The sequence below is a fragment of the Eremomyces bilateralis genome (assembly GCF_010015585.1).
Source record: "Eremomyces bilateralis CBS 781.70 unplaced genomic scaffold P152scaffold_12, whole genome shotgun sequence".
Lineage (NCBI taxonomy): Eukaryota > Fungi > Ascomycota > Dothideomycetes > Eremomycetales > Eremomycetaceae > Eremomyces > Eremomyces bilateralis.
In genome coordinates, this window is record NW_022985078.1 from 91,703 (window position 1) to 112,256 (window position 20,554).

Genomic DNA, 20,554 nt, shown 5'->3' on the forward strand with positions numbered 1-20,554 from the left:
CCCAGAATATTCTCCGTCTGGCTCTATCCCATCCCACCGAGACCCGCTCCGCCTCTCTTCCGTGCTGATAATGATGTTGACAAGTTTATGATTTCTTTGTTGCGGAGCATGACGGAAAAGACGCAAGAGATACTTGAGCAACACGGGGTGAAGTTGCGAGTTTTTACCGATAAAGAGCTGAATAAATAGTCAGAACGCCTCGCGAATGCCGGAGCGATCATGTTCGCTAAAGGATACTCGGAAAACCCGAAGTTCAATTTGGAGTTTATATTCTGTATCCACTCTTTCCAGATGCGGGATTTGGCAGGTATGGAGATTATAACCGAAGGTTGGCAGAATGTTCCGATGGAATGTGCTTTCGAGGTGTCGAAAGCAATAATTATGGAAGCGCCAGATTTGATCCTGGCGGTCAAAGTCATCGTTGGGTTGCCTATCTGAATTCCTGTCTATACATCTTGACCCTTGGGGTTTTGAATAAGGAGATAGGAATGCCCATAGTGGACGAGTGCAAGGCAAGAACGGTCACAAAATCCTCCCAGATGTAAAGGCGAGCTAGAAACAGGGTCAGTAAAAAGAATATCTCGTTTTACGAAAAGTTTTTCGGTGCCACATTCAATTTGTCGCTCACCGAGCCCTCTTTTGACTCCGGATCCGTAAACCTCAACTTTGCCACTTCAATGTCCCTGTATTGCCATTCCAAAAATGCAACTGCAGCCTCCCCGAATTTTCCTCCGTTGGTCGCACTCTAGGTCCCCTTGCGGCCGGTATCCAAACTTGCCCACATGGCAGGGTGTCCTGGAGCCAGAGTATCATGATCCGCTTGTGACTGTGCCCGAGAATCTGTCAATGAGTGTGCCAAACACGCAAATGAGAACACAACTTCACACCTGGCTCCCAGTAGCGGGTTGAATACGTTTCCTGCCCCACAAATCGGTCCGGCGGCATCGATCTTCCGCGTATCAATATTCACATATTTGCTTGCGCCTCCTTTTTCAACCAGTCCAGCGCCTCTTTATATTAGCCAAATTTCGACATCTGGCCGCTAAGGGTTCCATTGAGGAACCCACCGCCAAGATCACTGGTGTTGCCTCTCGAAGTACGATTGACTGAAGAAGGTGGGCCGTTCGCAATGATCAAGGTACCCTTTACTGGCGTCATGGCACCACCGTTCCCCTATGCAATAATAGGCATGATCACACACTCCGGAGTCCGGGGGGAGATGGGCACACAGACTGTGTGATTTGGGATAGTTGGATCATCGAAATGCTTCGCTTGGTAGGGACCCGAGCGACCAGTCGTTTGGGAGAGGCCTTTGCGTTTGGGGGCCTCGGAACCAGTGGATGAAAGGTTAGTGAATATGTCCGTATTGTCCTGTTCCTATTCGAGAATAAATGAGCGGCCATGCTGTATAGCGAAGCAAGATGTGATTGGCCTAAATCAGTGTGTAGGGCTAAGACGGTAAGTAATATATCCGGAAGCGATAAAACTCGGGAAGAGTACTTCACAAGGCCTACATCAAGATTCATAGCCCTCCAATAAACATTAGACTTATTATTTCTAGCGAACTTGTCACCGATGAATACTCCCAGCCCGCTGCCTCATACTTCCGCGACTTTTTTCGGAATATTTGTGCTCAAGGCCATAATCTTCCGATTTCCTGCCTGCAAGTAGCTTCGGTTCGCCGCCAAGAGAAGCCAAGACGGCTTCGTTGTTGGCAGTCAAGTCATCCATGATCTCGAGTTCGTGTTGTGTAAAGAGCTTAGGCATGATACGGGTACGGATAGGGATGAGTGCGGTGATGATCACAGGGAAACCTAATGTCTGTTAGTGACATGCGTATCAAAATCAGGAAGGGAGGATGGGGGTACCGATTGCGGCAACTGTCTGTGATATAGCAACAGAACAAGCGACGCCAAATATCTGGATGCCGATATAGAGACAGATCTTCGTCTTCGGCACTTGAAGTAGTGGATGATTCCTCTGGATGAATCGACCCTCTTTCATGAGAAATAAGAGCTTCTCGACTATCCCATTGGTCTCAATAGAACCCCAACCGACAACAAAGAACACGCCAGAGAATACAGCCACTGGCATCGTATGCAGCACTCTGAGCAATGGTCCTGTCATGGTCCCAATGAGCGCAAGTGCCATGATGAAGTGAGATATTCTCTGCTCCACGACTGTAACGGCTTTGACAGCAGAGCGGCGAATCTCGGGGTTTTCGCTTTCAGAAGCTGAGAAGACCTCCACGACGGTTTTATAGTTGGTGAGAGAATCCGTATGCACCGGAGCTTGTGGCACAAGGCCATTTGGCATAGGCAGGCCCAAGATACCCGAGATGAAGGTCGTCACACCAAGCAGGAAGAAATCCCAATGGAAGCCTCCGGGCTTTTTCAGGGGGAAGTTTCGTGCCTGTGCGGTCAGGCTACTGACGTTCTAGAGGCCAGTCAGCGTTCTAAGATATGCAGAGAGAGCTATTAGATGCACTCACATGATCGTAATAGAAAAGCAGCGTCAAGAGAAATGCAAAGGGCAAAGCTACGAACACCCATTTGACTGGGAGGTTCCAGAAGTCGATTACCCAGTTCCGAGGCTGAGTGGGATGGAAAGTTCGGGTTATTGGTACCCATGCTACATCTGTGTCTTTCAGCTCGCCTGGAATATGAGCAAAACCGACCCAGAAAAGTGTCGCAATCTAGATACTGTCAGTATACCGTGATATTCCGTTTAGTAAGTCAGAACATACTGGAAACGCGTAGTCTGCAAACAAGCCGCGAACGAATGCATTCCATACCGTGCCGGCCCCTAGCTTTTCAAGGAAGTATACAGAGCCGAAGTACAATATGGCAATCAAGCAGCTGAGAAACCCTGCTGACCTAGATGACTCCGGATCTCGGAATTGATATACTAATTCCTCTACCCCCTTAACTATAAATTTGGTCAATATTTAAACACCCATGCCATTAGGTTTGGGCTTACTCATGTAAATGATACCGACGTACAGCCCGAAAGAATCGCTGGAGAAATCGGTGACATATCGCATATAGTCGCACCAATTCCAAAGAGCTGTGAGCCAATGGAGAATTGCTGCCCAAATGCCGACCCAGGCCATGAACTGCGGATACCACTCTGGTGCATGCATTTGGATGATATCGAATGTTGTATAGTTGAACAACGAAATCAAACCAGTGATCCCAACGATGGTGAGAGGTTGCGCAGCGAAGATGCTGAACACCACAGCTGCGAGCGCAGACGCAAACAGGGCTTCGTTGATTCCGTAGAACTCTCCCGTGCGTCGGTACATGTCCAACTGATATGCAACGGCGGGTAACAGATTGACGAAATAGATTCGGATGATACTGGCGACGGTTCGATATGTCCATGCATCTCGAATATCGGACCAGTAGAATGGGAACCGTCGTTTGATGTCATGGTACATTCCCCATCCGGGTCGCAGCATACGGTAGCGACGCCATCCTCTCGCCCCTTTGTATGTGTATCCTTCGTCTGGATGCGAAGCGACATGGATGGATCGTTTCTTCTTTAAAAGCGCTCCATCGTGAACTCGAATATTACCGAATTCTTGACCGGCCATGTTTGGTGAGAAATCGGTCTAGGGAGAGATATTAGGGGACAAGCATGAAGCGAAAGACTTTCAGAGTGCAAAACTTGTTTTCAATTGACAGTATCGAGAGTATTATTGCGACATCAGTCCAAGAACATGACAGAATGAATGAAGGCTACAGAATTAGGATTGATAATCAAGATAGGTCTTCCAAATTGCCCAATGGTGGTGATGATGTTTGGGATGATATGGAAGGGATCGTGACGTCAATTTAGGGTCGTATGGATACCACAAACCTCACGTTCTTCATCAGACACCAACTGTCCCATTTCAACGATCAACATTCAAGATAATTCTATCAAATGGAGAATTTCGGAGCAGATATTTGTGCCAATCGACAGCCAAACGGACACTTATCCCGTACTGCAAGAGCTACGATATTGGAGGCCGCGGGAAATGGGAAATCGAACTCGGATATTGCGAAAGAATTCCAGATCGGTCGAAGCACTGTGGTTGCAACGGTTCAACGATGGAATCGGAAGCGCACACTCGATGATTTGCCTGGGCGGGGCCGCGACCATAAAATATCACCTGCCGACGAACGCTACATTGTGAAAACTCTACGGAAATCCCCGAATATGGAGTTCTCCAAGCTTCTCGACGGTATTCCCGACTCCCGTGTTTCTAAGAGGACTTTAAACCGAGTTATGAAGAGACACAATATTAAGAGAGTATAGAGAACTGGGATTGACATCTAGAAATCTGCGACTAAGTTAGGCCGTGTTAGATTTCACGATAGAAAAACACGAAGTCGATTGGTTGATTGATTTATTCACATGTCCGTCAGACCTCTCTGCGAGGTCCATGTGGGGAACTACCTAGGCTGACTAATTACATGCATTGGCAGCATTGCTGCCTTGCGGCCGTGTGCCCCCATTTTTCTATCTTCGTTCATCTGACTTCTATATCTGTCTAACATAGGGAAATTTTATGTGTGCCAAGGGAATAAAATGGTCGGCTTGCTGGACGTCTCTGTTCTTCTAGGTTCTGATCTAGAGTAACGCTGCTCATACTCGGGCACAGTGTCGGATCGGGGAGTTGAGACCAAATAGTTAGTAGAAGGGGAGCTGTGGGAGGGGAGGTGTATGGTAGGGGGATCACGTTCCTGGGTCTGGTCTTCCGGTGTCCTGGATGAAATGTAGCGTTGCTGTAACTGCCTCCATATTCGAGGACTAGCGCTTGATCGGGCCGTCTTTGATTCTGATTCGTATGCTCCAAGGAGGAAGGCCAGGTCTCTGGCTCGGGCCCAGCCGTTGTCTTCAGTTGCTGCATCTATTCTTCTCATTTCATGAATTCCAGTATCAAGTGGTGGACGCTCTTTGTTGCTCCGCATTCACAGTCGCTGCTTTCGGCTTTCGCGATCTCATGGAGGTACCTATTAAGGCGGCTGTATCCTGATCTGACTTGCACTAGTAGAGCTGCTTGGTCTCTCGATAGCTTATCATAAAGCTTTCTTGTGTCTGCTCCGTAGTGCTTTGTCGAGCTCCTTCGCGTAGAGTCAGGGATTTTAGGCTAGGAAGGCCTTTCTCTTTGCTTCTAGATGGCTCCTTCCTTGCTTGATCGCGTGTCTCAGTACCATGGTGTGTTCTTCTGGTCTAGATCCGGTGGCAGTAGCAGATTGGGTGAGGGCGTTCTGAGTGCTCCTTGACGTTGATGAGGTACCATATATCACGACTGCCTGATTGCAGTCCGGTGCACGTGTGGTCAAGCCAATCGTAATGCCACACTGTAGTAGCCCTGTGCCAAGACCCCAAGCAACGGATCGATGCTTTCCCCGCAATGAAATCCACAACGGAACCGTAGATCTATCCACTTCCTGACAACCCTCCCTCTGTCTTTCTGCTCTCGCATTACCGAAGTGACTCTCCGCTCCACTCTCCAGACAGTCTGACTCTCTTCAGTCTTCAGTCTCATCACCTCATGCCTCTTCTATTCGCTCAGCTTTCTTGGCTGTGGCCAAGCTCCTGGCTCTCACGGGTCAAACCCAACGGCCCTGCCCCATCTCCAATCATCTGAGAGATCCTTAAACCCTATGGGAAGCTTCAGTCCCGTATTCGGTTGTATTCCACCTGTGGTCCTGTTCGATAGTCCATGTCAGTTATCAAATCGATGGTATTCCCAACAGGCCACAGTTTCGATTCCGCCGGATATAACCCCTTTTTACGAGGCTCCAGAGTGTTTCGTACTCACATGATTGGGGAATAAGGGAGAGGTATTCCTATCCTTCTAGGTCCTCATCGCCACAATCGCTATTCCAACTCAGAGTTGATGCTGTCCAACAGTTCTCAAGTTGTCTCCTGCCTTCACACAATAGTACTGTAGTCCACAATAATGAGTGGTACTGTAGCACAACCTGGCCCAGGAAGAAACACGCTTCCCCATTCAATCCAGATTCCAAGCAGCCCACTACTCATGCCAAGGTACAAGTGTACGAGTAGCGCACAAGTGTCATTTGGTTCTCCCTGGGGAAATGCCCGAGGCGATACATTAATAGCGCTTCCGCATGGAGATTGCGGGGATTGCACTACTCGTCTTATGAGTAAAGTCGTCCCCGCAAAGATGAGGGGAAATTTGTGTCTATGAGGATCAGCATGTGGCTGCGGCTATTGGGCCTCATGGCAATGCGAGAATGCGGTGATAGAAGGACGACCAAGCTTCGGTCAACCGGTATTTCTCGGGCACAGTCTCGAACACGCTCAGTCGAACATATTTAAATCGCCCTCTCCCCAGGGCGTCGAGTCAGGAGCGCCATACATGCCCCTCCCCACTTCTTTCATATCCGTTAAGTCCATTCACTTACCAGCAAGTCTTCGTTCGCAACCATGAAGGATGTGCGTCATCCCGTCGATGCGGCCGATCGTGACCCCAGCCTGGATATTGGCATCGACCATGCCGAAAAGGGGGAGGCAAGCTCCTCAGAGCAAGAGCTCGGTTATGGTGACCCTGATTACCTGAAGAAAGTGAAAATAGCTACGTGAGTTGGAAGTCCAGGTGCACAGAAGGAATTAGGATGCTAAAACATCTCTGCATAGCCGCAAGGTCGATATCAGGGTCATCCCCATTTTAGGGGCTCTGTACTCTATCAGTGGTATCGATCGAACAAATGTAGGAAACACCATTGAGCAACCGTAGGTATCCTTAAGCTAACTTCCGTAGCTTGCCAACGCCCGCGTTGCTGGAATGGATGTTGATTTGGGCTTCAATCAGGGCGACAGGTACCAATGGCATCGCGGTGGCGTTCCTGACGGAATCGTCTTCCTAACAGATCCTTTTGCAGATACTCGATCGCCCTCCTCGTCTTCTTCATCACTTATTTCATATTCGAGATTCCCTCGAACATCATCCTGCGCAAGCTTCCGGCCCATCGGTACCTCTCCTTCCTCGCGTTCGCCTGGGGCATCTGCATCATGTGTGCCGGCTTTGCCCAGAATTGGATCCCTATTGTCATTATCCGGTTGCTGGTCGGGTTCTTCGAAGCTGGCTTTTTGTGAGTTCCCCGCCATCGATGGCGCGCATGTTCTTCGGTGGAGCGCTGTCCGCAGCGATCCAGAACTAACGCTTCAACTCAGTCCTGGATGTGTTTACCTCATCAGCTCCTGGTACGAAAGATACCAAGTCCACCAACGGTAAGCCCCTCTCTTATAAATGCGACGACAGGATAGCTGATGGCTCCAGCATCGCCTGGTTCTATGCTTTCAATACCGTCGCCGGTGGTTTTGGCAACACCCTGGCCTATGGATTGATACAGATGGAAGGGGTTGGTGGCGTGCGCGGTTGGCGATGGATTTTCATCATTGAAGGACTGATCACCATCGTCCTAGCTTTCTTGGGATACATCTTAATCGTTCCTTTTCCTGACCAAGTATCCCAATCCCGAAAGCCGTTTTTGAGCGAAGACCAGGTCCAGCTGATTACCGACCGCCTAAATCGTGATCGTGGCGATACTACATTTGATCCGATCACTTGGTCCAAGATCAAATTTTGTTTGCTAAAATGGGAGATCTGGGTTTTGTTAGTATTGTTCCTTCCTATTGTCCGCCATCGAAACTAACTATAGTAAGTGCACTACTATTCATGAGTTGTGGGGTTTGTATATATGCGATGGCCTACTTTCAACAAATCATCATTAAGTCTTTCGGGTATTCTGTCAGCGAGACTTTCCTATTGTCCACACCTCCCGCTATAGCCAGCGTGCCATTTGCCATTTTTTGTTCCTGGTTGGCCGACAAATATCACACTCGAGCCCCTATTGTCATCGTCCAGGCCATTGTCTGCCTGGTCGGGTTGCTTCTCGTTCGATACGCTCAAGGTACCGGTCCCCGCTACTTCGGACTTTTCCTTGGAAAAATGGGCTGCAACGCCGCGCTGTCAACCGTTCTTGCATGGCAGGCGAATAACATCCGTGGCCAGAGCACTCGAGCGTAAGTCTCCAACCATCAGGCATAGTTTCATGACACTAACGCCGAGACAGGATCGCGTCCGCTATGCAGGTCATGTTTGGAGCCATTGGAGGCATATATGCAAGCACGGTTTTCATGGAGAAGGAGTTGCCGCATTATACTTCCGGAATCTGGGCTGCGGTGGTAAGCTGCCTTCGGCCCCGTGTGCCACTCAAAGGCACTTTGCTGACTCGTCTTTAGGCAACCCAATTCTACATGATCCTAGCGTCAATCGGAATGTCTTTGTACTATATGAAGCGGAACAAGCAGGCGAACAGGGGTGAACGAATTCTGGAAGGCCTGCCAGAATTTAGGTACACCATATAGGGCTCTGTCCTGAAGGATTTGTAGACGTCGTTGTAGGTCGGATGCAATTCGTAGGATTTACCCGATCGTATAGTATCTCTCAAGTTAGGGATGATACCACATTTATAGCAAATAAAGAGAGTATTTAGGGGGGACTCCGTATGGCGGACCGAAAGGCATAGGTAACCTTTGGTTGAGTAGCAACAATTCAATGTTTGCCTCACGATTGGAGCAGGAGATTCCCTACAGTGAGACCCTGACATCCACCATTACTAGCGGGGAGGAGAAATCTCGCCAGCCAAATTACAGTCCGCGATTACACAAGAGGAGTGCTGTGATATGGTATCAAGGAGATACGTCATGAGTTTAGATCTCTTCATCTCTTGGAGAGGAGTGTCAAGGCTCGAAATGCAAGCGCAGAGTTTTGTAACGAGGATATCAATTCAAAACGTATAGATAAGGAAATTGTGAGGAGTTGAACGTAAGGTCTAAAGAGTGAAGACATTGCTTGTTTATATACCCAAATCCTCATCAAGTGAGTATCGTGGACCATGCTCACCCAGCTCATTCTTTCGTCAAGCATCGTGAGCAGAACTTACGGTGCTCTGTTGCGGATATCGTGGGCATGGATCACCACCAACGGTCAGGTGATCCCTATCCTATCTCTATGATAATGCTTCCTGTAGTTATGTAGCATTCTAGATAGGACATCGGTCTTCTTCATCTTGACACAGTTCATACGAAACCATAACAAGCTCACGTCTGTTCCTTGCGAGCCCTTGCTTACCCCCGTAGGTAAGTATAACTGTGATTGGTCGTAAAGCTCCTCCCATCCCTTAGATCGTAACAAATGGAGTTCTCGTTGCTTAGAAGGCGGCAATGGCAAAGGCAATGGCAACAACGAGGCCAACGACCAGATTGGCGGACGCGGCGCCAGTGAAGGATGGCGGAGGGGTGGCGCTGGTTGGGTTGGGTGGGCCTCCGGACAACTCAGAGATAGGGGCGCTGGTTGGGTTGGGTGGGCCTCCGGACGACTCAGAGATAGGGGCGGCGGAGCCACCTCCGCTGGAGATCTCAGCCGGAGTAGGGCTTGAGTTTTCGGGATCGGAAGAGGCCGCGGTCGGCGCTAGAAGAGAAGCGGAGGGAATGGTGCCGCCGTTGCCACTACGGTACCAGTTTTGGATCGGGTCGCCCAAGCACTCGCCCATGGTCACTGCTCGGAAACCCAGAGCCTGGATACGATCGAGCATGAAGAGGGTCAGGTCCTGGGTACTCAGCGGATGGAGGTCATGGGAGATAGAAAGGAACTTGTTAGTAGTCGGAAGGACGACAGCGTCCGCGAAGTTGTTCTTGGCGGTCTGGATCGACTCTGGGGTAAGGTTATTATAATCGTCCGTGTCCACATCAAAATAGCTGATGTGGTAGCCAAGATCTGCCATATCCTGCATACATGAGGGCGTAATGCATCCAGAGTAAGGTGGCCGCATGTAAGTAGGGAAGTACCCAAGAATATTCTGGAGGGCGATCTCGTTATAGAGAATTTCCTGCTTACGCAGTTCATCGCTGACTTTGTCCAAGTTCTGGTGCGACCAGGTATGGGAAGCAACCTGGTGACCGTCGTTGGCCATACGTTGTATAACAGCGCTCCAAGCAGGGGTCGAGTCGATCATTCCCTTGCCATTATTATTACCGGAGATAAAAAACGTAGCCTTAGCGTCATATTGATTAAGGAGATCCAGCACAGCATTAGTATAGATGGATGGACCATCGTCGTAAGTCAGGGCGACGGTCCCAGGAACAGTGCAGTGGTAGATACCGGCGCCACCATATGGGACGCTACCAAGATGTGGGCGATCAGTATTAAAAGTATCAGGTCCTGATGGCTTCTCGTTCGTACCGCAGCCAGATCCGTACTGGTACTGACAGTTTGGTGCGCTACAGTAACTAGAATTGTTACCACACCAACTCTTTCCGAAGGTTAGTTGCTATCATAACGACGCTGAAGTTATATAATAACTCACAGTAGGTGAACAGCAGTATCCTTCCGCGCAACTTGTTCCACCAAAGTCTGAACCGCATCGTCCATCGGTTCCTCCAATTGGTTCTTGGCGCGATTCCTTCAAACCTCTGGTCTCGTAGTCGGATCCGTAGTCGATTTCGATGCCTCTCAACACCTTCAGAGGGGGAGCACCGAATAATCCTGGCCCGTGGTAGCCCTCGAGAGCTACCGTAATGGCCGGCAAAAGGGCCAGAGACGCGGCCGCAAGACGCATGATGAAATATTAAATATACCAGTGACTAAATATGGTATTGCTTGTCAACGACTTTCCAAAAAGCGAGAGTAAGAAGAAACGACAGACAGTCGACCTGACCTGGTAAGCACGGTGCTGAGGTACGAACGTACAGGTCAAATAAAAGCGAGCATGTTTTAAAGGATGGAAAGGTCAGGTAGAGTCCGATGTGAACATCGGCAAGATTTTGAGTGTTGAGCTCTTGAGGACAAGGGTGTGCCCTGACTGGCTGCTTGCATCTGTCCGATACTCCGATTTGACCGGTCACGAAACGGGGAATCTAGGCCCGACGAATCGTTTCCTATCCACTTTTATGTGCCCTTTTAGGCATTTACAGAGGAGGACTGTCTCCCAGGCTGCTGGTAATAATCTTTTTAGGGAAAGGAAGTCCTTGCAGAGTTAGAAAGGATTGCATACACCTCATTCGCAGGCCCCTGTTTGACCAGGATGATCCCAGATAAGGTTTCCATTCTTCAGCTTGGCGCTAGCGTTGATTGGGAGAGCAAGCCACCCGCTGCGCTCCAGGCATGAACTGCTGTCACACGAAACTCGAAATAGCATGGGTTTGCCTCAAACCGGCTACGAGACAAGCTCTCTGCCATAGACGGCGATAGGTGGCATAATTGAGAGGGAAGATTGGCTTGTTTAATATCTCTTTCTTCCAAGGAAGCGGGACGTAGTCTACGTCTTCTAAGATCGGCCGTGTGAGCAATGTGGGAACAGATCAACAGAATCTATGTATAGATCGAACGCATCGTCCTTACTCCTTAGTGGCGAGGGAACAGACGAAACTTGTCAAGCAGGGATTAGAAACGGAAAGGAGGAATGGTAAATAAGACCCTGTAAAACGACGGTAAGCCACGACATAGAAATGACGGGGATTGCGACGTCGACTCACAGCTCTGGTTTGTTGTTGCGCCGAGCGCTTTTCCGGTCCTTGATGATCAGAATGGTGGAGGGGTGAACGTGGCAAATTGACGTTCTTTGTCGGTCGTACGAGTCTCACACAACGGCAAGATTTACTCTGCTGCACGTTGAATTCAAATGATCTCATTTGAATTGCCTTAAATGCGACATCCTCCGGGGGAGACGAAATTGAGTTACGTTTCTTGGCATTCCCCTATGCACAGTTCCCACGATCTTAACCAGAACGCGGCGGAGAATTCACCAAAACAGACCTCTAGTAGTTGCTTAGTTAGGAAAAGAGTAGTTATACTTTTTGGTATTATGCTGTTTTTGAGCGAATTGGGCCTGCCTGTGATGGTGGTGATGGTTGGGGGAATGCCAAGAGACGTAACTCAATTTCGTCCCCCCCGGAGGCATCTTCGATCTGCATAATCCTTGAGCGGGGATTCTAGGTACAGTTCACTGTCCTGTATGACAAAGGTGGATGAGCTTCGTTTTCCGAAACACTGAACACAGAGTAAACTCGATATTGTATTGTGTGTAACTAAGCTACGGAATAAGGGAAAAGGAAGGGAAAGAATATACGCAAGGTAAACATAGAAGGCACTGTCTTCACTCCTGTGTATTTAACATACACATCACAAACAAACGTGGAATCCACTAGTCACCACCAGCCACAAGTAGTGAGTGGGCCCTGCGGGGTGAATACCTGCAACATCATATCTAGCTGTGTCACAGCAGAGGTATAAGAAAACACCCTAAGCAAAGATAACTTACTACGAGGCATGCAGCGAGTCCCCACTGACTCGAGGGCTACACGTAACTCCCGCTAAGGTAATGACGTGTACGTAGTAGTACAGAGGAACCATGGAAACCCTTCATGGAGCCCTTCTCCTCTCCTTCTCCAAGGATTAGTCTAAGTATTATGACATAGATATCTTCCATCAATAACTAACTATTACATGCCTCAACTATTAATGTGACTATCTCACTCTACGCCCACAACCGTTTTCATGACCTTACAATACCGTACTACGTAGTATATGAGTAGTAGTAGGAGTAAAACTTAAGCTCTCTGCTCTCTGCTCTCTGTACTCTACACTCTGCAGCACTTGGCTTCTCACGCCCGGCGGATTTCCATTATCTTTCTCCTCCCGGAAACTTAACTCGACTTGATCTCCTCCCCTGCTGCTACGTTTCCATCTAGCGGTTCGACCAAATTCAACTGTAACAACCACAACCACAACCACAACCATTCCATAATTGCGGTACGCTATCATCACTGTTGTCGGTGCCGTTTCCTATTCCTCACTCCCCTCTAAGCTTCCAAATCATCCTCACCCTGCTGCCTGCATCACCCATCACCCACCAAGCGTCAAGCGTCAAGCATCAAGCGTTTAACAGTCCATCCAAACCCCAAAGCTCATTCTCACAAGTGGTGCAGCAGTGCAGCTCATGCATACAAGGATCCTGTTTCCCTCTTTTGTATTCGCTTGACTTGCCCCATCTGCCCATCCATCCATCTATCCATCCACCACCTGCTTTCCTTCTCTGTCTCTCACACACACTTGTTGGATATCAACCATCCTCTAGAGGTTGGGAGTCAGCTGACATCCCAATACGGCTAGTATCATGTGGGGTTACCTCCTATTCCTCCAAGGCCTCCCATACTCCTAGATAGATCAATCAATCACGTATCAATACTTCTACAACACTCTCTCTGCGTCTTCTACCTCCCTCTCTCTCACTTCACTCAACTGCTTCACCTTAGCCTACCTATTCACATACTGCACATCCCCTATAAATCCACCTTTCCCTATCTTAATTTCAGATCTGGTACCATCCAACCCTTCACTGGCCTACCATGTTCTACTTCAACCGCTGTCCTGTTTGGCTGCTGGAGTACGACTGACCCTGCCCGCCCACCAATCCTTCAAGCAAGGCAAGCCCCGTCATTCGCCACCAACGCCATCATACCCTCATGCCCTCAACATCTCGAATCCCCATCCCCCACCCACTTCCCCGCCGTATCGTCACTTATCCGCTCTTGTGCCCCTCTCCAATGTCGGTCCGTTGCGTGTTCAACTTACCTCGACCCTCATCATTGACGATTCCATCTGGGAATTCCCTCTCGGCCATCCACAGTCGGGTCGGACAGACTTCGCGATCCTGCATCCTCGCTCCCCACCGATGCACCCACATCTCGCGAAAATCTAAGCCACCACTTAACCGTGATCGGATTCGAACGCAGACGGTTTAGAGGTCTCAACATCATTAAATCATTTCAGCATGTCGCAGAGCCGGCCGTCGGCGTTCTCGACGCTTCGCATAGGAGGCAAGGTCCCTATCTGCATTTAGCTGTTGACCCAACACGTGCGACGTCGCAGGTATACTGACGATTTTTTTCCCATTACAGAAGTCATTCGAGAGAAGGTGCAGGATGGAGTAACTGGCGAAACTAGGGATCTGGCGTATACGCAGTGTAAGATCGTGGGGAAAGGATATTGTGGCGTGGTGTTTCAGACCAAGTTATCGCCAAGTGGTGAAGATGCTGCCATCAAACGAGCACTACAAGACAAACGATTCAAGGTATACCATACTGAAATATTCGATAGTTGAAAATAGGGTTCTAATAGCCGATTTCTAGAATCGAGAGCTACAAATCATGCGTATTGTCCGTCATCCAAACATCGTCGAGTTGAAGGCCTTCTACTACAGCAATGGGGAACAGGTACGTCACTCTTCTTTCCTGCTTCGATTCAATTTGAACAATTCTGACACCAGACAGGAGAATGAAGTCTACCTGAATCTTGTCCTCAAATTTGTCCCTGAGACCGTATACCGAGCATCGCAATGGTTCAATAAGATGAAGACGGTCATGCCGATCCTCGAGGTCAAACTTTATATCTACCAGCTCTTCCGCGCTCTCGCATACCTCCACTCCCAAGGAATCTGCCACAGGGACATCGACCCTCAAAATCTGCTTCTCGACCCGGCCACCGGCATCTTAAAACTCTGCGATTTTGGCAGCGCGAAGATCCTAGAAAATAATGAACCGCACGATTCTTACCTCCGCTTAAAGTACTGCCGAGCGCCGGAGTTGATATTTGGAGCGACCAACTACACAACCAAGATTGGTAGGTTCACGCAGTCGATCCATCCGGTCAAGCTGACATGGTCAGATGTCTGGTCCGCCGGCTGCGTCATGGCGGAATTGATTCTTGGCCATCCGCTCTTCCCATGTGATTCCTCAATCGACCAGCTCGTGGAGATGATTAAAATGCTCGGAGCGCCCACCCGGGACCAAATCCGCGCGATAAACCCCAAATACATAGGACACAAGTTCCCACAAACCAAACCGCATCCATTCTGCAAAGTATTCAAGCCCACATCCCGTCCTCGCCGTGCCCAATCAGGAAGACCCACCTCTGACATCCCCCAGGTCTTCCGCGAAGCCGATGCCGACGCCATCGATCTGATCTCCAAGTTGATCGAATACACCCCCACGCAAAGATTGTTGGCTATCGACGCTATGGTGCATCCGTTCTTCGACCAGCTGCGGGATCCCAGCACCAAGCTCCCTGATTCCCGTCGCATCAACGGTGCCGCTCGGGAACTGCCCGTGCTGTTCGATTTCTCCCATCACGGTAAGTGTTCCCTCGGTCTGCGTTATTCTCCCGCTAATCATAGCAGAACTCTCCATCGCCCCTCCACTCAACCAAAAACTCGTCCCGAAGCACGTCCGCCCGACCTTGCGCGCTAAGGGCCTTGACGTCGATTCACCTTATTTCCGACCCCTCACCAAAGAGGACATGGCGGCTCAGTTGGATTAAAGACAACCTGTTGATCATTTTGGCGTGTCAATCAATCACGGAAGCCATAGGGTACCCGACATAGGGAGTGGGATGCTTATTTTGTATAAGAAGTAGGACACATGGCAGGGCAGATATACCCGGGATTATGTAATGTACAGAATGGGATGACTAAGTAAACCGCCGATTTCCGACACAACCCCCTTCTTTCCACTTGTCCCTTCTCCTTCAGCACAAGGCCAGCCGACCTAGACCGGAACGCCTGGGCACAGTCCTCTCGCTCGCCTTGGTGGAAACAATGGGGATGGGGGAACCATGGGAACATCCCGCGATACAGGAATGGGGTGTAATGGAACGGAATGGCACTGAATGGAATTGGGACGCATTCACGAAGTTATGTTTCTAGGAAATTCACATATGGTACACCACTACGCAAATCACATCGCACGCAGAGCGCATCTGTCATGTCACGGATGTCAGTTGGTCATTACCGCTCCCTCGCTCCCTCCCCCACTCCCTCTCTCTCTTTTTCCCCATCTTCCCCTCCCCTCTCTCTATCTCGTAGTTCACAAGAGTCTTGGCACAAGTATGAGTACGAGTACATGTTGGCAGCGAAAATTATGGATGGGTTATTTCGATTGTTTTTTTCGTCATTCTGTTCGTTGGCGTTGGTGTGGTGTCATCGTCGTCGTCCGTGTCGTCCTTACCAGTCGTGTCCTACTGTTGTTGATGGACCTTTCCCGTCCCCATCCAACCATTCGTTCCTCTACCAGCCAGCCAGTAGTCACCCAGCGTCTCCTGACCTCCCTCGACTACGACCTCCCACCCAGCGTTTGACGCCGCGCTTCAACAACCACATGTCCCGATTAACCATCCCGATCGATGATCAACAGTAACGTCTCATCGCATACAACTGTGCCCTCTGTCCTCCCGACCAACCGATCACCAGCTTCCCCCATTTCTTAACAGTCCCCCCAAAAGGGGTTAGGGAGACCGATTTGGCGAGCAGCGTACCTGTTTCTCTCCCTTCCTCTCCTCCACGCCATTCCACTTCGCCTCCCGAGAAAGTGTGTGCTTTCGATTTTTGAACCATTGCTTCCACGTGTGCAGATACCTTGCGACTCGTCTATTTTGTCCCTTTCGTTTAATCCGGGGAGCAGATGGGCCTATATTCTGTGGTGTCCTTCTGGTTAATCCGTCGGGCGCCTTCGAATTGCGGTACGATTACCTGGACGTCGAGCTAGCGTGCGTCAGCTACCGCACTCGCCCGTTGTGAGAGCATCTGGTGGAGGTCTTCCGTGCCTGCCGCCGTGATCAGGTTCGGTCGTGAGTCGCTGTGGGCTAAACAGTGGAGGAGGACGTGCCGGACTGTTGGTGCTTGTTAGCCGCATGCGCAGCCTACGAAAACTATCTCCATCTCAACAAGAACCTGCCGTCGCTCGTTAAGTGCAGCTTTTGGTGTCCAAGAAAGGTTACTTGAATCGCGAATCATCTACTTTCACGAACAAGAGGTGGCTTTTGAATGTTTTGTGGGAATGGACTGCAAATGTAATAGGATCCATGAAGGCCAACACGCGAAGCACGTCAAAGCCCGATTTTCCCAAGCGCTTGCAAGTGAAAGGGGCAAAAATCACACTTTAGAGACGGCCCTGGATCCATATTCCTATTTATGCGAAGATTGCATTGGGAAAAGACTCACTATCCCACGAAACACCTTTCCAGCCCTGTCGAGTTTGGCCAGCAGGTTGAGTGGTGGACTTACTAAATTTTACGCTAAGGTCTAGGAGGATAATCTCATATATAGGCTCCTCTGGGAGAGAAGAGACCCAAAAAGGCCACATTGCCACAAGAGCTATGCCCACCTAGCTGGCCATGGCCGTCGAGGACTGGTGCACTGAATTGAAACCATCAGGCAAGCCACCTATCTGGTGTGAGTGTAGAGATCATCGACGTACAATATAGCGCTGCGACCCCCGACTCTTTTAGTCTCCCTTCTGACGGAACTCCGGTATTGGGTGAGAATGTCATTACAACAAAGCTTTGGACAGCTGGAGGACGCTAAGTTGGACCAGACATGGTTCCATGATCACGACTTGAGCTAGATGACCAAGTCCTGGCGGAAACAACAAGGGAGAAGAAAGTCGAATGCCTTGGGATGCCGAAAGTCAATTACGGTAAGATACTCGCGCTGGTACTGATCAAGAAGCAGGTTCAGGGCGAGGAGTTCTACTATTGAGTTGGCATAGATGACCTAAATGAGGAGGTGATCGAGGATACAGCTTTGATGGAGATCAAGGTTGAATGATCGACTACTTGCTCTAAATGAAAACCAAAAAAGGGTGGGGTAAAAAAGAGAAAAATGTAAGTCCTGTGGGATTCAATCTTGCACCTTTCCACGCCGCAACCCCTGGGTCAGATTGGAGAACTACTCATTGACTCCCCCTTACCCAGGGTTTTGTAGGATTGGTACTGGGTGTCAATTGCACCACACATGACTTATTGATTATAAATCTACAATCAGTAATTATATACCACCATGCTGCATTCCCACATCACCTTCACCTACCGATATTGACGTTCCCGTGCTAGCTGCGAATAACACATTGGTTTTCGGACACACTCAAACTTTGTTGTATATATGATGGAGGGTTCTACATCTACGTTTTCTAAGGCAGATGCCTTTCTGTTATTTTCCGATCTGTCCAATGCTCCCCTTTCCCTATCCAGTGCTTTCTTTCAACTCATACATCACCACTGTAACCCCCTTTCTTGGGCGTCTTCAGGGAAACCGGCAGTGTTAGGCGCCACGGTAGGAGGTTTCCTCTACCCGGACGCTACTTAGACTAACGTAATCCACAAGTGAGTTAGCCATACAAGCGAGTTAGCCAGGCCAAATCTCACCAGAATCGGGATATTTCATTGCCCTCTATCTCAATAACAACATTATAATAAAGACTAAAAGTTGGTAGATAGACTTTACTAGTCATTTTAAGTCTTTTCTTAAATTTATAGAGCTTAGTTATGGTAGTGGTAGATATATCTAGGTCCTAGGTGTTAAAAGGTGCTAGAATCTACTCTGACCTAGGTATATCCACAACTACAATGGCTAGAGCTCTATAAATTTAAGCAAAGGCTTAAAATGACTAACTAGTAAAGTCTATCTACCAACTTTTAGACTTTATTATAATGCTATTGTTGAGATACAGTATCCTGATTTTGGTGAGATTTGGCCTGGCTAACTCACTTGTGGATTACGTTAGAGATTCATAGCCTCCAAAGTCATATCCAAAGCTGAGGAGATCAATTGGTCTCTACTGGAGCTATCCTCGGGCGGTTCAGGGGCAAGTCAGGCGTTGAGAACCCATTCAGTGCATCTAGTCACCTCCGATCACGAACATACCGCAAAGACATTCCGATATTCTCGATTCCATAAGATCCAAAATGATGAATAAAGAGCGCGGCGACTGAAATACTTGGTTCAAAATTGCAAAGTTTAGGGTTGAGGCGGTCCCTCTGGTTCTAAGCCATGCGGTGGGTTAACCTTCACCATCAGGATCGGAATACTGGAGACGACATGTGAAGATAGGGGTCTTCGCCGCAACGCTGCATCCAAACTTTCCTATACTAAACCGGAATCTCTGCTAACGCCTTTTCTTTATATTAACTATCTGCCGAACCTTGATCTTCCTACCCTAGGTCCTCGCCGCTCTATGACAACAGTGTCCTGGCAACCCGTGCCTCGAGCCCCCTGTCCTCTGAACCGGTTACGTGAGCTAGGATGAAGCGGCTCTACCGTGACTATGCACTAATCCGACGTGGCATTGGAGAGCGTCGGGTTTGCGATTGGTCCTGCTTTTCGAAGGACCTTAAATGCGGAAGGGGGAGCAGTGACGGAGTCTTTGTGAGAGATCCATCGTAGGATGCCACTGAATCCCTGATGGAATTTCCTGCTGTGACAAGTCCAGCGATAAGCATCGCAACACAGGAGGATTGCGGCCTTTTATTCATCGGTTTATGCCAGCCGTGATAGTCATTCGGGGTCATCCGAAGGCGGAGCCGTTTGGAGCGTCCTAGGCGCTCCATTCCATTTAGTATGCATTGTTGTGGAGACAAACATCAATCAGACAACAGAAGAGTCACGAACCATTGGAATTACTGCATTCGATACTCAACAACCGGACCCAAGAGGAGCCAAAGGGTAGTAATCGAATCCACATCGTGGAGTTACCTACCAAGTAAGTCCATAGCCACGAGGCTAAACGAATAGCGCATCTACCCACAATCAAGTGACCTCCATCCACCAACCTAACGCACCGGTCGATCAAGCACGCCTCAAACAATGCCCGGCCATCATCCCCGCTGTCCCACCACGCCAGAAAACAATGCCCGTCCCAGAACACCGACCTCCTCCCACCGCCGCGTCCCACCTTCCGCTGCGACTTCCTGCGCGCGGGTTCCACCGCATGCGATATCCCCGCATGCGGCGCCAATCGTCGGGGTGGGTGATGATGTAGAGGGCGGATACGGCAGGATCGGCGGGCCGTTGGGAATCGGGCTGGATGGAAGGGGTGGAGATGGGGTTTGGGTCGGGAGGACCGGTTGGTTGGGGAGGTGTGTGATGGGTTGGGAGGTTGGAGGTGGAGGTTACACGGGGGATATAGGCTTTTTGAGCGGATCATGCGATATCCTTGCGCATCACTGTAGTGTCTACACTTGGCGAGTGGGACGTCGACTGTTCGTTGACCTGATGGAGGTCGAGCAGACGGTACGCCGTTTCTTAGTTTTTTAATGTAGTAGGTCGGCACTATATGGAATTCAAGCCCATCCCGGCGGCGATCACCCATTCCCTTCCGTCTAGCTGCTCCCTTGCCGCTGCGGCAACCAGGTAATCGGTCTACGTCGGGAGGCATATGATAGATTACCTAGCACTTAACATCCATCAGATGCGGTACCGTGATATACCGGATCAGTTGTGGTGCCTTAATCTGGGGAGATTGAAGCGGACGGGGGGTGATGAGCTGAAGGCATGTCGGTTGGGGAGGAGAGATAGACGAGAGGTAATATACTAGGGTTCGCGAAAGGACCTACAGTACTCCGTACTATGCTCGGGATGATGCGATTTACGAGGAAGTGAACGGCGTTAATATGGCTTGGATCTTTGCACTGTCTTGGTCT

At 49.5% G+C, this 20,554-nt stretch overlaps 5 protein-coding genes across 5 annotated transcripts; 3 read left to right on the plus strand and 2 right to left on the minus strand.

The window, feature by feature from the left end:
- Window positions 1–1,569: 1,569 nt before the first annotated feature.
- Window positions 1,570–3,595, minus strand: P152DRAFT_488608 (HCO3 transporter family protein; the record flags this gene model as incomplete). The annotated part of the gene is made up of 6 exons (XM_033682122.1): window positions 1,570–1,814; window positions 1,869–2,436; window positions 2,492–2,695; window positions 2,747–2,928; window positions 2,980–3,507; window positions 3,577–3,595. 6 exons carry the CDS (start codon window positions 3,593–3,595, stop codon window positions 1,570–1,572), a joined length of 1,746 nt encoding a protein of 581 aa, XP_033533286.1.
- Window positions 3,596–6,328: 2,733 nt separating this feature from the next.
- Window positions 6,329–8,486, plus strand: P152DRAFT_47782 (MFS general substrate transporter). The gene is made up of 9 exons (XM_033681612.1): window positions 6,329–6,599; window positions 6,658–6,730; window positions 6,782–6,840; window positions 6,903–7,112; window positions 7,195–7,251; window positions 7,301–7,636; window positions 7,687–8,046; window positions 8,097–8,208; window positions 8,266–8,486. The coding sequence occupies exons 1-9, from the start codon at window positions 6,448–6,450 to the stop codon at window positions 8,389–8,391; spliced, it is 1,485 nt and encodes a 494-aa protein (XP_033533287.1). The 5' UTR covers window positions 6,329–6,447; the 3' UTR covers window positions 8,392–8,486.
- Window positions 8,487–8,806: 320 nt separating this feature from the next.
- P152DRAFT_459120 (glycoside hydrolase/deacetylase) lies at window positions 8,807–10,771 on the minus strand. Its single transcript, XM_033679612.1, has 2 exons — window positions 10,392–10,771; window positions 8,807–10,337 (listed from the first exon to the last, which is right to left on the minus strand). Exons 1-2 carry the CDS (start codon window positions 10,641–10,643, stop codon window positions 9,237–9,239), a joined length of 1,353 nt encoding a protein of 450 aa, XP_033533288.1. The 5' UTR covers window positions 10,644–10,771; the 3' UTR covers window positions 8,807–9,236.
- Window positions 10,772–13,856: 3,085 nt separating this feature from the next.
- On the plus strand, window positions 13,857–15,400 carry P152DRAFT_466930 (glycogen synthase kinase-like protein-3 beta; the record flags this gene model as incomplete). Its single annotated transcript, XM_033680730.1, has 7 exons — window positions 13,857–13,902; window positions 13,984–14,156; window positions 14,215–14,298; window positions 14,356–14,704; window positions 14,750–14,943; window positions 15,010–15,214; window positions 15,261–15,400. 7 exons carry the CDS (start codon window positions 13,857–13,859, stop codon window positions 15,398–15,400), a joined length of 1,191 nt encoding a protein of 396 aa, XP_033533289.1.
- Window positions 15,401–19,613: 4,213 nt separating this feature from the next.
- Window positions 19,614–20,377, plus strand: P152DRAFT_514801 (uncharacterized protein; the record flags this gene model as incomplete). Its single annotated transcript, XM_033682875.1, has 3 exons — window positions 19,614–20,144; window positions 20,200–20,264; window positions 20,323–20,377. Exons 1-3 carry the CDS (start codon window positions 19,719–19,721, stop codon window positions 20,375–20,377), a joined length of 546 nt encoding a protein of 181 aa, XP_033533290.1. The 5' UTR covers window positions 19,614–19,718.
- Window positions 20,378–20,554: the final 177 nt, after the last annotated feature.